The sequence below is a fragment of the Varroa jacobsoni genome, unplaced genomic scaffold (assembly GCF_002532875.2).
Source record: "Varroa jacobsoni isolate VJ856 unplaced genomic scaffold, vjacob_1.0 scaffold_1348, whole genome shotgun sequence".
NCBI lineage: Eukaryota > Metazoa > Arthropoda > Arachnida > Mesostigmata > Varroidae > Varroa > Varroa jacobsoni.
The window spans coordinates 164,941-182,600 of record NW_019214250.1 but is presented as its reverse complement, the minus strand read 5'-3'; the positions used below and the strand labels follow the sequence as shown (position 1 = coordinate 182,600).

The 17,660-nt window shown below is 39.5% G+C and overlaps 1 protein-coding gene across 3 annotated transcripts in view; it reads right to left on the bottom strand.

Moving 5' to 3' along the window:
* LOC111269052 (uncharacterized) overlaps positions 1-17,660 on the bottom strand; it is a 66,453-nt gene that overhangs the window by 26,455 nt on the left and 22,338 nt on the right. For all 3 annotated transcript variants that reach the window (XM_022848383.2, XM_022848384.2, XM_086971930.1), the window contains exon 2: positions 2,924-5,020. In XM_022848383.2, the coding sequence (XP_022704118.1) occupies positions 2,924-4,070 (1,147 nt within the window). In that variant the 5' untranslated portion in view covers positions 4,071-5,020. The remainder of the gene's footprint in view (positions 1-2,923; positions 5,021-17,660) is intronic.

Sequence of the window (17,660 nt, the reverse complement as noted above, 5' to 3'; positions counted from 1 at the left end):
ATTCGGTATGTGGAAAAATTCTACCGGAAGCTGGCTTTCCAGCTTTATTTAACATATTATATTGACGAAAAGAAAAAAGCGGTGGTAAGGCGTATAAGTAAGCAAACCACTTAAGGACCTTATAGGGTTTTTTAGGACATACGAGAATCTGAACCATATTGGAGTGACCATATCGGTTTGCTATCTTGGTGTGTGCCATATAGTCACCAGATTTCGACGGGAAGCTCACTTCTAAATAAATAAGTGTTCAAATCTATATACGAAAATTTCAAACCCGTTTAGTTCACGAACATACACTTACACCTACGCACCAAAAATGTCACTTTCGTATATATAGGTGGAAAAAAAATATTTTACTTCTGTGTTACTTTCAATATTTCCATTATCGCCAGACGTTTGTTCCCGAACTGCATTGTTTGCAGGTGTACAAGGTTCCACCGATGTATTGTTTGTGAGATGATTCTAGGTAGACCGCTACCTCTGAACAACCACGTGTACATTATATCTCGAAGGCCACCTTGCGGTAGTTGCATATGATTGATCGCGCACCTAGTACATAACGTTGTTTACTCTAATCTAGGCACTGGTCCATCCGTTCGTTGTGTTTACAATAACTGGCCTAGAGATGTAAGTGAAGACTCTGCTTTAATTCAATCATGTACACTAAAAACGTCCTTTAAGCTGCCCTTCAGCTATCAAATGTTAGTCTTGGGAATACTCCAGCAAATAGCCTCTATATGAAAGTTGATCTACAGTTCTCTTGATTTCCGTCGTACTAACGTACTAGCAATACCAATTCTACATGAAGATACACTGACGAGAACGATTTTATTGCGGCAACTAACAACGGTGTTGTAGATAAAATCGCTAGTAACCGCTGATACTAAAACAAATGTACAGCTCCTAACTACGAACCCTTTTTCAGTTCAGGTCGTTTGTTACGTCTATTTTAAGTGTTATCTCCGATTATCGCTATGTCTGCAGACAAACGGCGCTAAGTTTCACGACAAGTAGAACGTGGTAGAAAGTAGTAGACGTTTGATTCACTAGAACAATAGTAATCAACGAACGTCGAGACGATTCTGTTGGATCGTGACCTGGTAATGTCCTAAAAAGCAGCTCATAACCTTTGTCCTTGTGCTTACCTATGATTTGCTCTAATGAAGTTTCATCTCAACTACGAGTGCGACTACTTCAGCAAGTGTGCCCTAGTAAACAGAAATCTAAATCAGCGTTTTGGCTGACGTCGCGTGAGGTTGTGATAAAGGCCAGCGACGGTACGTTCGGCGCTGTTTACCCTGGAGCGGCAGAAATACCGTTAACCTTTTAATTCAACTGCCTGTAGCAATTTATAATAGAAGCAAGGTAAGCTTTGTAGACGAAACCGTTGTTCCCATATCGAGTGTAAGCGGCATTCATACGCCATAGGGGATTTGTATGAAGCCGATAAATGTTAGAATTATTCATGATGAGGTTCATGATTGCCGACAGATTGTCCTCAATTCATAATGAAGCCAACTAGAATATTCTGTCTTTATCGCACTAAACAACGAAGCTTACAATTTCTCGTTTTTAGTGACCATTATGTGTTGTCATTATTAAGGCGCATCGTGATTTTTTATCAAGAGCGCATGGTATAATTAGGCAATTTGATTAGTTTTACGCGACCATAACCCAGTTTATCCAGGCCACTAAAATTCAAACATTAAGTCGGACGCGTAGGTGTCAAGGGAAACTATCATACGAAGTAGTCTCAGGGTTGTCATGGCTTTCTACCTATAATTAGTAGAAAAATAAAGGTAAAAATTTAAAGAGAAGAAAAAAGCTTTCCTTTCCTAGTATGATTTAGGTATTGATTATATTATGCTAAAAGTTTTAAATTATATTATCTTAAACTTTGCAACATAATTTTTACACGGTCACTATTAAATAGGTACAACAGCGTTTTTTTTCCATATAAAAAAGATTCTATCAGTTCAATATCAGATGAACAGCTGTTCTATTTCACCGCATTTTTTTCCGCTTAAAAATTCCCGCCATTCGTAGAAACAGTTTTAACTTGAAGTAGATGGGCAAATGTCGACGCAACGCCTAAATAGTTAAAATACACATTCAGTGGACACAAATACGACATCGCGAAACTTTTTTGAGAGAGGCTTAATTAATTCTTATTTTTTTTCTGCGTAAAGAAGGGTTTAATTGATCCACGCGTTTATCGGATATTGTTGTTACGTGTTCTATAACTAGAATTGCTAGGTAGTAGCATTGTGTTGTCTGAACTTCGACAACTAAACGGGTTTCCCTGGTGGAAAACACATAAAACTATCGTTTTACGTGGACAGTCGCATGACCAGTCATGTCCAGCGATTTGTAAATTGTTTTTTATGTTCAGCTAGAAGATACAAAATCGAGCAGGGGCGGCTTTGCGCCAGCAACCAGCATAGGTCACCGGAAAAAGCATATAAGAAGTCCTCAATATGGTAAACGTTATAATGCATTTTTTCCTTTAACATTCACCATTTTCAGATGCTATATATTGAATTTTATATTTAATTGAAAATAATCCGTAATTTTACTAACGAAAGAAAACAATGCGTAGCCATAATAGTATATAAAGTCGGTGGAAAAATATGACCTCAAACGTATTTTTACCTTTGCTATTGAGATGTCAGCATATGATTAAGTTACTCGACCATTAACTTCACATGCGTGGTGATAACACTAATTTATCCCTTAGAAAATACTTCACTGGCGAAATGAAGCCGTCCCTGCTTTGCCTTAAGAATTCGCTGTCACAAAATAGATCATTTATGCCATATATAGGTACTTCTAAGCTACTATTATGACGCATATTGAGAGAGCGTCTGTGACGTTTCGGGCTAATTTTAAATAGCTCAAATGTCAACAGAACTTAATTACTTACCACATGAGTAGTCATCGGAATTGACAAATTCAGACGACATGAACTGCGCGACCAGAGACGACTTCCCTACGCCTACACCTCCGAGCATGATAACCCGAAGCGGTGGTTTTCCTTCTCCTGCTACGACCCCAATCGGCGACGATTTGTTCGATGAGCTTGAGCAGACCGACGTATTGCTTCGTGAACCTTCCCGATAGCAATCGCCACGGTTGACGATCTCGCCTTTTTCGTTGTGTTGAAAGTTTCTCGCCACGTAAAACTGTCCTTCATCGCCCTGCGGGCTGGACTCATTCCCAGATGAGGGCATCGTTGACACGCGCGGACGAAAGAACTCGGTCCCGAAATCGTCGTAAGCGTCAGACGTCTCCGAACGAGCAGAGCTACTACGGTACGACTGTGAGCGATTGTGGCGGCTGGCGAAGAGGCCCTCGAGAGTCCTAGACCTTGGTCGGCAAACCCGACCCGACGGGGAATCAGGGCTGTCCACAGTGTGTGGGACAGCGTAAGGGCATGCGGCGAGGGCCATTCCTTCATCACCTCGGGAATCATCAATACCGCCTCGATCGCTGCCATCGCGACTTTCAAAGGTTCGATAATCGGGGTCCACTTCTCTACTGTTTCTGTCACGTTCCCTCTCCCGGTCTTCACGGAGCTCATGTGTAACGTAACAGTTCATTGGCGCCGCATCTGAATCTTGTTCAGTTAGTGTGCGGTCAACGCGGTGCGATGCAGATGACGTTGGCCGACCGTCGTGGCCACTATCTAATACGAACGGTATACTGGCTGAGCGGGGTCGCCGTATGGCGTTGTAGGGCTGAAAAGCTTCCGATGGCGGTAGATTCGGACTAGCATAGCTGGACAGGTGATTCTCGGTCTCTCGGTCTGGAGTGCGCAGCGATGAAGCTGAAGGTAAATGCTGATGCTGTGAGTGCTGTGGATGGCCTGTAGGTGATAGTGCATAGAAATCTCGGGAAGGACTGTTGCCACTATCACGCCCACTTCCAAGACATTCAGGAGGTGAAACCATTTCTTCCTCGTCATAGCAGTCGTCAGCGCCAGAGAACTGCCTGGCTTGGTACGGCGGCGGGAAGTCTCCCGTATCGTATTCCGTCTCCGTGGAGGACGTCATTCGGAAGTGACGACTCATGTTTTCTTTACGTGTTTCGCACGCGTACGTGTGTGTGAATGTATATAAGACAGAAAGTCGGCCTGCCCGCGTATGCTCGGAGACGGGAATATCAAAAAATGAATTTTTTGTTCGATGTTACTTCCCAGTACTATTAATTTCGGTAAATTAAGCGGGAGGAATGTGACTGCTTCCTCTATTAAGAACCATAAACAGTGCCGCCAGGTCCTCAGTGTACTATTTAGCTGTATTTTTTCTTGTTTTTTTTAGAAGTTTTTTCCGCTTTACAAGCTGAGAATTTTTAGCATGCTAATTACTTGCGCGGTCCTTTACTTGCAGTAGCAAAAAATTCTTTTTTGCTGAGTATGCAGCGATAAGCCGCTTTCACCACAAATCAGAGGACATCTGTTTTGATATTGATAGTTTCTACGCTGCAGGGTTTCCTCTCGATACCTGAATCCGGAAACTGGCGACAAAAGCTGGTTACCGCTAAGACCAGCATCCGCGTCAATTTATCGGTTACTTAGTAGAGAGGACTAATGTAAACGTGACGATCAGCCAAACACTATCATTTTCGGGGGTGAAAATCGATCATGTAGGATAATACGGCCATAGACCTAGTGGAATTGCCAGTCGTTAAACTGTTTTAAGGGACTGGGTCGAAGCAAGCCTAACCTTACAGGACGGTTGGGTCCGTGCGCTTTAGCCAAAACAGTTCAATTACAGGTAGCAGTGCACGAATTGAGCCGGCGTCTTTCTTCTCTTCGCTCTGGTCGCTCAGCTAACATGCAATAGATTACAACGGTTCGTCAGGATGCGTACATATGTATGTAAGTCTGTGTGAGGTAGTACAATTACTACAAATATGCTGACATGGGTCGCAGTTCTACATGGTCTTTACATGGTCTGGGGCTCCGTTCCGCCTGTCGATTCACCGCTGAATCGCTTCCAGTATATAGATCCGACGATGTCTGTAAAACGCAAGCAAAATAGCGAGAGAAAAAGGCGTTACTGAAAAAAGACGCAGACAACCCACAGCATAAGGAGGTGTTAAGAAATTAATGCTAAAACGATACGCTATGTAACCTGAGTTATTAGCGTAATGAACACGTATGTGTATTTACGAATAAGCTTGGTTTTATATAGGAGCTCTTTCATCATGTGATCTTTGGGGGGATTTAGCGACACGAAGGCCGGGTATCTGAATTCAGTTGGAGTTTCCTTTTCAGATTTGCTCATATATCGCTGAATGCGGCCTTCAGTATAGGTTTTCTATATTCGATTATCTCCTTTTTAACAACAAACTCAGTCGATTATATTATATACATTTGTGCATATACACATAAAAGCTTGGAAAATTTGCACCTTAAAAATGGGTCTACCCTCTAGAGTCAGTAATATACATGTACGGGACGCAACCTAAATTTTATAAGTAGCCTTTTATCAAGAAAACCTCATGATCAGCTAGCTTAATCAGGCGGTCCGTGACTCAGCAGTCGAACATGACAACAGAGCAAAATCGCCTGTGCGATTAATTAGAGGTTTGCCTTTGGACTTGAAGTAATCGAGCTCGTAACGCTTCGACACTGGAGTATTTTGTAGCCTGTATTATGTAAATCTGACATGTGCGTGATACATATGTTGAATATGTGGCGTTTACACAATTGATTTTTTATTTTTATGCGTTTTACGAGTATTGATAATGAGGACCTTGCGTTTTTTTCAAACGTTACCGATTCGCGCGTATCACTTAGGGTAACTCTAATGATTCTTATAATAATAATCGTGGTGATATATCCAGTACAGCTGCTAGTACTGTTTAATGGCAATATTTCCTATTATGATACGAAGAGCTTGCATGATTCGAAAACAAGAAGGTCGTTAACAGCCTCATATGTTAGTGGAAAATACTATCCTTTTCTAATATTTATACTGCACAAGATGGGGTAAACTGTTTTTTGTCGCAATACATGGATAAAGTAATGTGTTTAATCAGCGATTTGACTAATAGCCTGAGTTTCAATGTATTTATTATTGTAATTATAAAAAAAAAAAAAAAAAGTTATTTTTTGTATATTTATTGTATGGAAAAATTACGATTTTTGCCGATGTAAATGATCGTTCGCACTTCAAATTGGTTGATAGATTGTCGTCGCCAACTAACCAGCTAGGTCGGCGGACGTTGTGATAACTGACGTAAAAGATTTAGACATAAAAAAAAACGAACATTACATGCTTCTGTTACGGCGGTACATTAAGGATTCAATCCCTACCTTTGAAAACTCTGCACGGACACAGGTATCCTTTGCGATACACAGCTAATATTTAGCTCTGCTACATCCACAACTCAATGCACTATGGCTTATACCACTTCAGCATTCTAACATTGCCTTTTATTAAACAAGTGACTCGCATCGCGGCCCTTTATTCCACACAGCAGCTGGATTTCTTCGACTCGTAAAGGCTTTTACTTACAACGATGACGTAACAAAGGGATGACTAGACAGTGCATCTGAGAAGGCTAGCTTCGATCATTCCGATGCGTCGACCATAATGGGATATTGGAGGTTTAAATTAAGCAGAGCTGCCTTATTCGAGAGGAAGAGCAATCTTCATACCCTTGTAAGAGCATGTGGCAAGATAATCGCTCTTGTCTGACATATACCTTGGCTAAAGCTGGATGGCCTGACAGAATACATTCCCTCGACAGAACAAGAACCTCATGTGCTGTTTTGATTTCGTCCAGCTAACATTCCAGCCTACATATCACGCACTAAATCTCACAACGATGAGCCGAAGGCCTATCGATGATAACCGACTTCGGAGTAAACGGTCCCAAATCAGGCAGGGATTCGATTGTGCGACTGCCGGTCAGTCAGTCGGTCGGTCGATGTCGATGGCGCTTTCCGAACCGAGAACGACTCTACACATGTATCGCTGTCTACAATATTAATTATGATGGTCTTACTTGAGGAAATACTTAAAGACGTTAGGGTTAGGCTTGATTGTCTTCATGGTCACACAGACACAGCACACGAGAGGCTTGCAAGTGACAGATCTGTCCAAGGCGATAACATAACGATTAGTGTTAACGTTTTAGGACATGTTAATTTGATACCTAAAAAGGCGAAAGAAAACAATTCGCGTTCATTTTTCGCTGTTTGTATAGCAGCTAAATACATTTTTTTTTCTTTCTCTTGCAGTGTGCGACTAGGGGGTTTAGAGCGCCAAACGTAGAGCCGTGTTTAGAGGAAACGCTATTCCTTTGTTGGTGATTTGGACAATAATTCAGTTGTGAGTACAAGTTTCTCTGTGTTTTTTTGGAGGTCATAAGGCGCGTGAAACACGGCAAACATCGCAGTAGTTTCTCAATGTTTATTTGCCAGTACTACGAGGTTCACTTAACTGTTTTTTTTCTTTTTGGCTGCCTCAGGCTCGTTGAAGTGCAAAATCCGGGTACGGATTTCCTATCACCTGAATTCATTGGGATTATCTGGATTAAACCACATCGTCAATTGAACTGACGCTATCCCGTTCACGTCGGCGCATGGAGATCTCTTAGTTTCGCATAGAAACGTTCGTATATAACCGACATAGTCAGCACAAAGGTCGTTTATCAATTTAGGCGGGCATATGTTCAGGGCATCGGCTTCTGACGTTTTATAACATTCTGTATTTGATGCCAGGTTCGGGTCCAATATTTCACCCTGGCTTAATAAGGTTAGGCAGTTATATAGGACCAAAGCGATTGAATACATGATAAGTTTCCTGCGTAAGGCTGACCAGGATAGCGGTTATAGTACTGAATAAAATTAAATGCCTTTATAGGCAGGCAGATATAAAGGACGCATACAGCATTATATATTTCAACATATCGTTTGCAAGCACTCAGTGATGATCGGTTCCGCTACGACATGAAGTAATCGCGCAGTGAAGTAGATCTTCACTGACTGCGCTTCAGTTCAGCTTTTATTCTGACGAAGACCTTTTGTCTTCGTCAAACGTCTGTCTATTTTTAGCTACACTTATTTACACTAACTATAAAATGTACGTTTTTTTCAGAATATCTGAACCAGCGATATTTACACGCTATTCAACGAATAGCGTACAATTTTTAGTTCGAGTACATTACGATTGTCTTTCGTTAGCTGCATAATGTATTAGTAAAATATTTTTGCTACTTCTGTTGATATCTTTCGTGTAAGGTGAGCTACACGTATAAAAAATTAATTTCTATCTGCTATACGTAACTGTAACGCATATAATTTTTGCCTTCAATGCATTAGTTTGCTGGAGTAACTTAAGCTACGATAGTTTTCTATCTTAAGCTATCTCGTACGCTATTTACCCATGTCCGATTACATAACTCAATTACTTCTTTATTATTTTTTTTAATGGTTTCATTTCATCTGACTCGGGATCGGGACCTTGGAACGACATTGAACATCCTCTTTCAATACGTTGAGCTCGATATTGAGAGGTTCTGTGCCTCGCCATAGTAGCACAAGCATGCCACTGCCCGTAATACCGATGTGCCGTCCTGTACTGGTTATGTGTATGCCCAAAATATTTCCCGCAATTCTTTCTTTCCTCGTTAATCTCGACTTCTGTTTGTTTCCCTAGTCAGTTCTAATATGAAGACTTCGCCACGGTGTCCTGATAACCTCGCCATGATCTCATCAGGGTCAACCTACTTCAAACTGGCCTGAAAGATTGCAGTGTCGAAAAGGCAATCCTGGCTGGCACAGAATGAACCAGACCCTGTGGCTTTGTGGTATCGTCTGAGAAGGCCATAGCACATAGTGACAGACATGAGCACCACTATATTTTGTGTCGTTATAAAATTAGTGGATTGTAATAAACTGTTTGCCCTCAACCGATTTAGGGTTCCCCCGGATCTCCTCACCACATTACAAAAAACGTCTATCGTTAAGTAGAGGTTGTGGGTACTTGTGCAAAGGCGTCGGGGGTAGTCTACTAGCCAGTTTCGTTCATTGTGAATAAAAGGGTTCAAGCCCCAACAAATAAGGTCTAGGTTCGGCGGAGTCTATTCTGCCTTCGTAGTTTTTTTAATCAGTTTGCAAGTGCAACATTTAGAGAAAGACTCATAGGTGCAGCGTTCTACGACAGAGAACACCATTTTGCAATGGACCGTGATAACTCTGAACTTACTATGTGGATTTATTGAAGGTAAACATTTTGCCTCATTACTTCGCTTAACTTCAGCAATTTTAGCTTAAATGGTTGCTGTTAGTAAATTTCGTTACGCAAGTCAGAACATCACGTATCTTCAATAATAATTCTTGCATAATTTTATAGCGGCTCATGAGCATATTACGAGGCTGATAAGCATAATAACAACATAAAAATAAAGAGATATAAATGAACCATAAACTTTTGCTTTCGCTAGCTTGTCACTCACGGCTAATAAAAATATCATATGATTTTGTTTTAATTTATAAGGACACCGTATCCTAGTTACATAACCGCTAAGCAAATGGACGAGTAGAGTTTACCGATCGAGTGTCCGCCAGGCGCGCTGCAAGGATCCTATGTAGTTGTCAAGTTTTTAATTTGAAGGATCTGCCCCTTAAAGGCATTGTTCGTACATTATGTACGATACTAGCGACGCTCTTAATGGAAAAGAATCTCCGCAAATTGACTTAACCGACTCAAGTGTTAAGTGGTAACTTAATCGTAAAATGTTCAGTTTTGGTAATCTCTATCAATACTCTTATTGATACACTTGCGATGAATATCGTTTGATCTTCTTTATCTGAACTATTTTATCCTCACAATCTGAAGTTCAATTGCAGTATGTTCAATACGCTAATGGTGGCTCGCCAATTCGTTGTCATAAAGGTCAGTTTCTTATATATACCTGTAGTCAGCGGACACTGGTCGTAAATATGACGTTTTTATTTAAAACAAACAACACTTGAAGGTATCCAAAACAAATTTGGGCCTAAAGTCAGTGACCAAAGAATCTGTTGTGCTTAGACCCATATATATTCATATATATAAATCCCATATATACCCATATATATAAATCGAGTCCTAGAGTCCTCGTAATAATAGTAATCTGTGTAGTAGCCGAATTGCTATCAAAATACACTTGAGGCCTCTCATGAGGCCAGGTAACCTAAGGACGTCGTTTTTCCTAGAGGAGCTCGATTACTGAGGTGAACAATACAACTACTCTTATTTACCAGAAGCGAGTGGCTTCTCTTTGTGTGATATAACCTTCATAGGCTAGCAATAAAAATTTGTTTATATCATATTCTATTAGAGGCTGTTTTGGAAACAAGGTACCTATCGTTTACCGAGTCGACTCTATGTGCTACAATGATTATTCTAACATTCAGTTCTTTCTTAAATTATTTACGCTACCTTTTTTTTAGGCACATGGACTTTTAGGTCCTTAGGCTTATGGCCAGTTCGAATTTTTCTTTGAGTTCGTCAGATTTCCGCATACGTAGTAAAACTGCAACTAGTCGAATCGGTTACCATTAAAACTTTATTTAAATAAGGACTCCCAAAACGTTCATTCCTCCGGAATATCAATTTTTTTTACACTATTAGAAATAATTTCGTCTCTGATTGTTTCCCTACTTCACTAAACTGCACCAGAAGGTTTCATACAAAGCATCTACTTACTGTTATCCTGCAAAGCGAATCAGACGCCAATAGTGCTTCTGTAAACGTTTAAACTTAAGCACGAAATATCATGTAAAGATAATGTTTTTAGTGTTTAACAGACTTTGCCACTAACGATATAGCACTTGCATCAAACATATGTCATCATTTCTGCTCTGAATTTCTGGAAATTGTAGTTTTTGTTGTAGGATTATAGAAATTGTGGGAAATAGTAGTTGGTGACGACTACCCTACCAACTAGGATCGTCGAATTCTATGATGCTACCAGAAAATTTTGGGACCTAGACGTGAGGTTGACGTTGCATATAAGCTTCAGGAGAATATACCTCATTTAGAAAGCAGACTATTTTTGTAATGTACGGTATATGTAGAGATTCAAGATTCTATATATATGGTAATGATATAAACTTCTATCCGCAGTGCTTATTTTTATTTGATTATTTATGAAACAAATGCTCATCACAGAAAGTTCAAGAAACCAGTTTTGGGATCTATCGTAAATTCAACTGGATGATTATGCGAGGAAAAATGTTCTTTCCTCATCAATAATATGTAATAACAATGTTATAATAACTGCTGTGCAAGACGTTCCCCGCCATGTGACACTTCTCTTCACTAGATAGTCAGAAACTGATAGAGCACTGCTTTGTTGACGATTGTGATTTAATAAAAAAAAAAAATCTATTAATACGACAATCCGCCAACTTGGACTATGTAAAAATGGATTTCCCCCAAAATGACAAGGTCACAAATAGTGTGTAATCATATCAACATATCGATGTAAGCATTTCGTATGAATAGAGCTAATTAGCCTTTGCATTTTGTTATCAAAAAGAAGAACATCTGCATTTACAATGCTCCATGAGTTATACGTTCTTCTGGTGTGCCGCGTGTAGAATACTTCTCCCAACTTCACGGACGTTCTCCATGTTGTCACTTTATAAATATTCGCAGAGTTTTTTTGTTGCTTCCTGCCACGTGCCGCTTGTTTGTTCCACAATGAACAGAGGGTTCGAGCCCGCTAAAAGCGATACCAAATACATGTAGCTTTGTCGTTGATGTAAGAACATACACCGCCTGGAACTTTGCCACTCCACATCGAAACACCCGCGCTGTTCCTTGAAGAACATTGCCACCGCGCTTTCATGATCGAACTCATGAGGTGTCATTCGGAGATATGGATCGTTGCATGAAATTTGCTAACAGACCGGTATCTTCTAGAAAAGTCCTTTATCTATCAAAAACGTTTTATTCACTAAGGTAGCAGTGTTTTTTAAACCCACGGTATTCAGTGGAACATTATCGAATTTCTTCGGCGGCTATTTCGGATAAAAAGAGTAATACCAGTGAGAGACAAGTGAAAATACAATTGTTTAAAAAATACTGATAAATGTTTTTCTAGGCGTTCATGCGTGGAAATGGAGGACAGCTCGTCTATGAGTAGAATGAACGCATTTGACTCTCTCTCATCAAGAGGGTCCAGGTATTTGCTGTTTGCCCTCTAAAATGGGTCGATAAAACTTTTGCCACAACAATAGTTAATATCGATAACAGATGGGTAATCACTTAAGTAAAAATCTAAGTCTTACCTAAGGCTCTCGAGCAGTCTGTTTATGGAAGCTGATACCCAAAGACAGCGCAGATTCATGTCGTTTTTGTCTCTAACAGCAAATCTGTCTTATTGGGACAATCAAAAATTGTGGAAATTTATACACGAGATATTACAAGCCTGCTATAACCTGTTATAAATAAAAATCACTACAGGTGTACGGCGTTTAAAACGCAACTTATAAAAAGCATACTTTTAAAAAGGTGCAATTACTCCAGCGAAAGCTCTATTTGTAGACAAGAAAAGGATATTAAGTTCTAAATCGGTCCTTTCATAACAGTCGCAGGCGTACGTACAGATAGAGGCCTCTGACCTTGACATTTTCTAGTTGTCTGTATTAAAGGTTGGCGTCTACCAATTTTCACATAGGACGAAATGGGCCTTTGTATATCTGAGTCTGGTTGAGGCACCGGACCCTGATATCATGTGTCGGCTTACGTTCAGTATTATTGCGTGTTAGGCTAGGCATATTTTCACTGAGAACTGCTCTTGTTTTAGAAGCCCGACATAACATCCACTGAATACGAGTGAATCGGTAGTAGCATGACCAATGGATATGTTGTCTACACTGTTAAGTTATCGGGAAATTATGTACGAAAAAGGGCATTTTTAACAGGATAATTATATTATTTTTCATAATGATATCCATTGATGTATCCGTTATTGTAACACTGATATAATAGGTAATTGAAGAGTAAACGAGAATATAACTGTAGGGAATTAATAGAATTAAAAATACAGGTAATATTGTTAATAAAAGTGGCGATAATAGTAATATACTATAAATCCACAAATCTACATACGCCTGATGTTCGATTTTTGCAATTATTTCTATCACACAAAGTGCATTCTAAGATCGGTTCAAGTTAAACCCAGCTTTCGCAAAACTCTAAACGGTTTTAGTGCGTCAGGTAGCTCTCTTGAGGTTGGAGGGCGCCACAGTATAAACCAACCCCTTAAAGTATATATAAATGGTTGAGGCGTATTAAACTCATGCAGAAGGCACTCAAGGACACTTTTAGGAGTGGAGAAGGCAGTTCGAGCTGACACAAAAAATAAATCCGGAGGATCAGCCTAACAAGGTGAAAGGGACAAAAACAAATAGAAGTATGTTATGAACGCTATTAAAGTGTACCACTAATATAGTTAGTATTTGTTTTTTTTTTTAATAGAAGAAGCATCTTATCAAGCAAAAAGTAATTAGCCAGCATAAGTCTCTTCATAGCAGGTTGCATTTTAGTTGACGTTCTTCTATTTTGGTAAACACAGTATGGAATGAAACACAGTAAGAACAATATGGATAATTAAGAACGAATATGCTCTGATCTTTACCGAAAAATGAGTGGAAAATTGATCAGCCCGTCAACTTACTAAATCAGCACGACTTAGCTTCTGAACGTTGAATGGCATAAGTTAAGTGTCCTTCTTATAAAAAGCGGTTCCCTCTCCGTACAACAAGGTAGACAAATTGGCAATCGATTGTATCGTCAATACGTCCTCATTTTTAACATTACGAATATGGCGCTGATAGTGGAAGAGTGGTACCAACAAGACCTCGTACTACCACTACCCATAACGCCATTCTAATTAGATATAATAAAATGTTCATTAACACTGGACAGTAAGTCATACAGTTCCGTTTAGCCAGCGGTATCACAAAGTTTATTTCGTGAATTGCCACAAAGTCAGCTCTTATTCCCCACCAGGGTAATGTCATGGATCGGCCAAAAGTCAACGACAAATTAAACAGAACATGAAACCATTACTATATATACTGCCGCACAATTTTGTTCAACATGCCACGTACCGTTTACCTAATAGGTGATAATTAGCGGAATGAAATTCCTGTTATAGGCTATGGATCTTTATTTCTACATTTTTTTGTTGATTTTTTTGGTCGATTGTAGCACAAACCACATTGAAAGTAACACGCTTACCTGGGTTCAGGCTATGGAATAATAAACTTTACCTTAATGTAAATAGGACAAAAGGTAGAATGAACCGAGATTTGAAATTATTTGACCAAACCGTTGACGTTGTAGTGGGCTGAGCATAAAAGCCACACGTACGACGAGGACGGGACGAGTAAACCTGCTGTAGGTTTATTATACAAGACACACAATATTTTAAGCTAATTCAGGGGATCTATCGAATATGCTAAAGCTTTTAGATGTGTAATATTTATATATCTATTAACGAACAGGGTGTTGGAGCAGAACTGGGACCCGGGTCCTTGTAACCTTGATGCATTCATCCGCTATTCCTGGCATTGAGAACACGCCAATCATTTCTAAGATCAAAGCAAAACAACCACATAGTAGCTGAAACAAGATTCTTGTGTTCAGAAAATGAGCGAAAATCAGCTATTACCCGTCCCGCAACGCAATGTACCAGAAAAGCTCCTAGGGAGATTTTTACACTTCCTTGGTCGCCTGAGATAGACGCTCCATGCGTTTGCTAGCCGTAACGTGACTTGAAGATAGTGGAAGAAAGCTTTCGGCTGAGCCGAGGGTATGACTTACAATAGGAATGAAATTGGGACAACAGAAAATTTACCAAAATAGTATAAAAAACATTCCTGCTAATCTCGAAATTTCGATGCAGAAATTAGCAGTTTTTTCAAATAGAAAATTTTATACTACTAATTATAATAATTGCTCAGCTCGCTCTGATGGGTCTTAACAGTTAATACTCCGACCTTTTGAACCTTTTTGTACTTCCTAAATTTTTGGCCTTCTAGAAGCTCGAAATCTAAATGCGTCAAATTCTTTGACTAATACTGCAGCGAGTCTACATATACCAGTACCGTCTTACTCGCGAAAGTATTCGTGAATTTGAGGATAAACTTTTTGAAAAGTACACCTGACTTCGCAGACCCGAGAAACGCCACTCATTTAACATTAACGCAGACATCAACAGAAGCAAATGTCTGACATTAAAATATAGAAATATTTCATATTTCGCAACCACTGATGACTTTTGCAATTGCTGGAATAAATGGAGAAAAAAATCAAGCTTATCTCCAGATACAACCAACATCGACTCTTTCTACCAACTCCCTTTGACGTCCTTGGGATCACTCCTTCAGCATAGCATCAAGGACTCTCCCTTATTGAAGTGGGTTGAATTTTGGGCTGGACTTATCTAAGTATCTTCTGAGTACTTTGGGTGTACGTTCGCGATTGGTTCATGGTCAAGCTTTACGTGAAGATTAGACGTCCGTATGAAGTGTCTACTCATGTACTACCGACAAATAGACAGCCCTTTAACCTTTCTGTCACAAAAAATCTAGAACTGATTTACTTTGTAATACTATGAAATAGGCAACGGTATATTACCCTTGGTAGTGCTTATTGGCTGAAGCACATAGATTTGTCAGAATATGTGAGATTTGCCGTAGCACACACCACATATGAAAATGTTATTCAAATTTTAGTTTTGCTTAAATTATTAGTATTGTCGTTATTACAGCTGCAGGCTAGACTACTTCAGGTTACTTCCGACAGACCCCATGGGGCCCCACCCCATTAGTGACCCGTCAACGGTGTCATAGGCAATCTTACTTGTATCACTGTCTGAGTTAATGACTTAATTGTCGACATTAATTCTCATATCCAGTCCTTCGCGGTGGTTTACTGTTATGGCCTTTTCTTATTCATCTCGTTAGAAAATAGGTTTATCTGGCCTCATTTGTTATTTCGTTCCGATGATCTGAAGCTGCCTGGTTCCAACTAATGCGGTCCGAAAATTATTTCCCGTCATCGCTTCCCCTACACATGATCAAGGGGGTTAGCACTCTCTGTATTTGCAGACATCGCTTTAATTTGTCTTTGTCATTCCGTATCGCTTATTTTGTTGAACCTTCAAGGTCCTTGTATCGGTTAGCTAACTTCTAATCTTTTAGAGTGCACTATATCTAAAATAAGGCTCGTCGACTACAACAGAAAGAAATCCAAAACTAACATTGACAAAACCCGATACTTGTTTAGCTGGAAGTGGCTTTTTGACCAAACACAATGAAACTATCGGCACGTCGTCGCACTGCCTTCAGTTCCTATGGCATTTGCTTGCGACAAATTTTGGATATAGTAACTTCCACAAAACAAACCCCTGTATTACCAAGGTAAACTTTTCTATCTACAGTAAACTCAATGTATATGCCCAAGCCGGGCGATTGAATTGCATTAGACGTGACATACAACCTTCGTATGGGTAAGTGATTGGTAATAGGAAAGTAACGGAGAAAGACATCCTCAACGTGTCCTGCGGCAACGCTGAATAACTTGAAAGTATACCTTGGGGCGATCGTAAGTCATACGTATACACAGATCGCTTCAGAGCGGCTTCAGATTGCCGAGATCGCGCAAGTAACAAAGCTATTTAATATCTCCTCGAGAAGCTTGTTAGTTAGTCTTCATATATAAGGTGCTCATGAAAAGTTTTGGAATATTTTACAGGAGTGCCACAATTAAAAAGTCGTACTCTTATCACATATATTCGAAAGAGATGCGCATACGACCATTGGCAAAATCAGGTTACCGGAATTGAGGCAGATACGACTGTTGAAGGACAAATAGCATCGTCAAAGGGGATCAAGTACGCCGGAGTGCTGGAAAGGAACTTCTCTATTGATTAGTTTATACTGAGAGGCTACCTAATGAGAGGCTTTGAAGGGGTACGCTCATTCATGCTGGGGTTGAATTATCGACGTAAATTTTTATCTCAATAGAGGCGTAGACAACTATCACAAACTTATTGATAATACTGATTGGATTAATTTAAATCGTATGAATATCTGCTGCTGATAATATAATACTGAGTAAAGGATAATTACAATAGCTCGCATCATATAAATTGTATGATTTGTAAAAATCTAACTAAGAGCAATAGCTGGATGTCCTAATAATTGTGTTAGAGGTCAAAAATTTATAATGAATTCAACCAATGTCAATTACGAGTAAATCATCGCATGACAATTCTATAGCTATGTATATTCTTTCAAATCTGAATTCTGAAAACAATACGGTTCTGTTATTTTTCAGTCAAGTATCCTTTTGCGCAGGCAAACATTGTCGCGTTCATAACAATTGCCCCGTGCTAACAACTTGTTTATGATTTCTCCGTGATTACTCACCGCTTTACCCCATTTCAGGTGGAATATCGATAACTTTCTTCCGATAATCAATGGAGAATTTTTGAGCACCTCAGTAAAAAATGTTCAGTAATGTCAGAATGTTCAGTAGAAAAAAAAACAATTTTGTTTCATTAGCATAATCTACGTATGACATGAATTTGTTGAAGCGTGTGCCGTGTACATAATTTTTAGAGAAATCAGATCTTAGTTA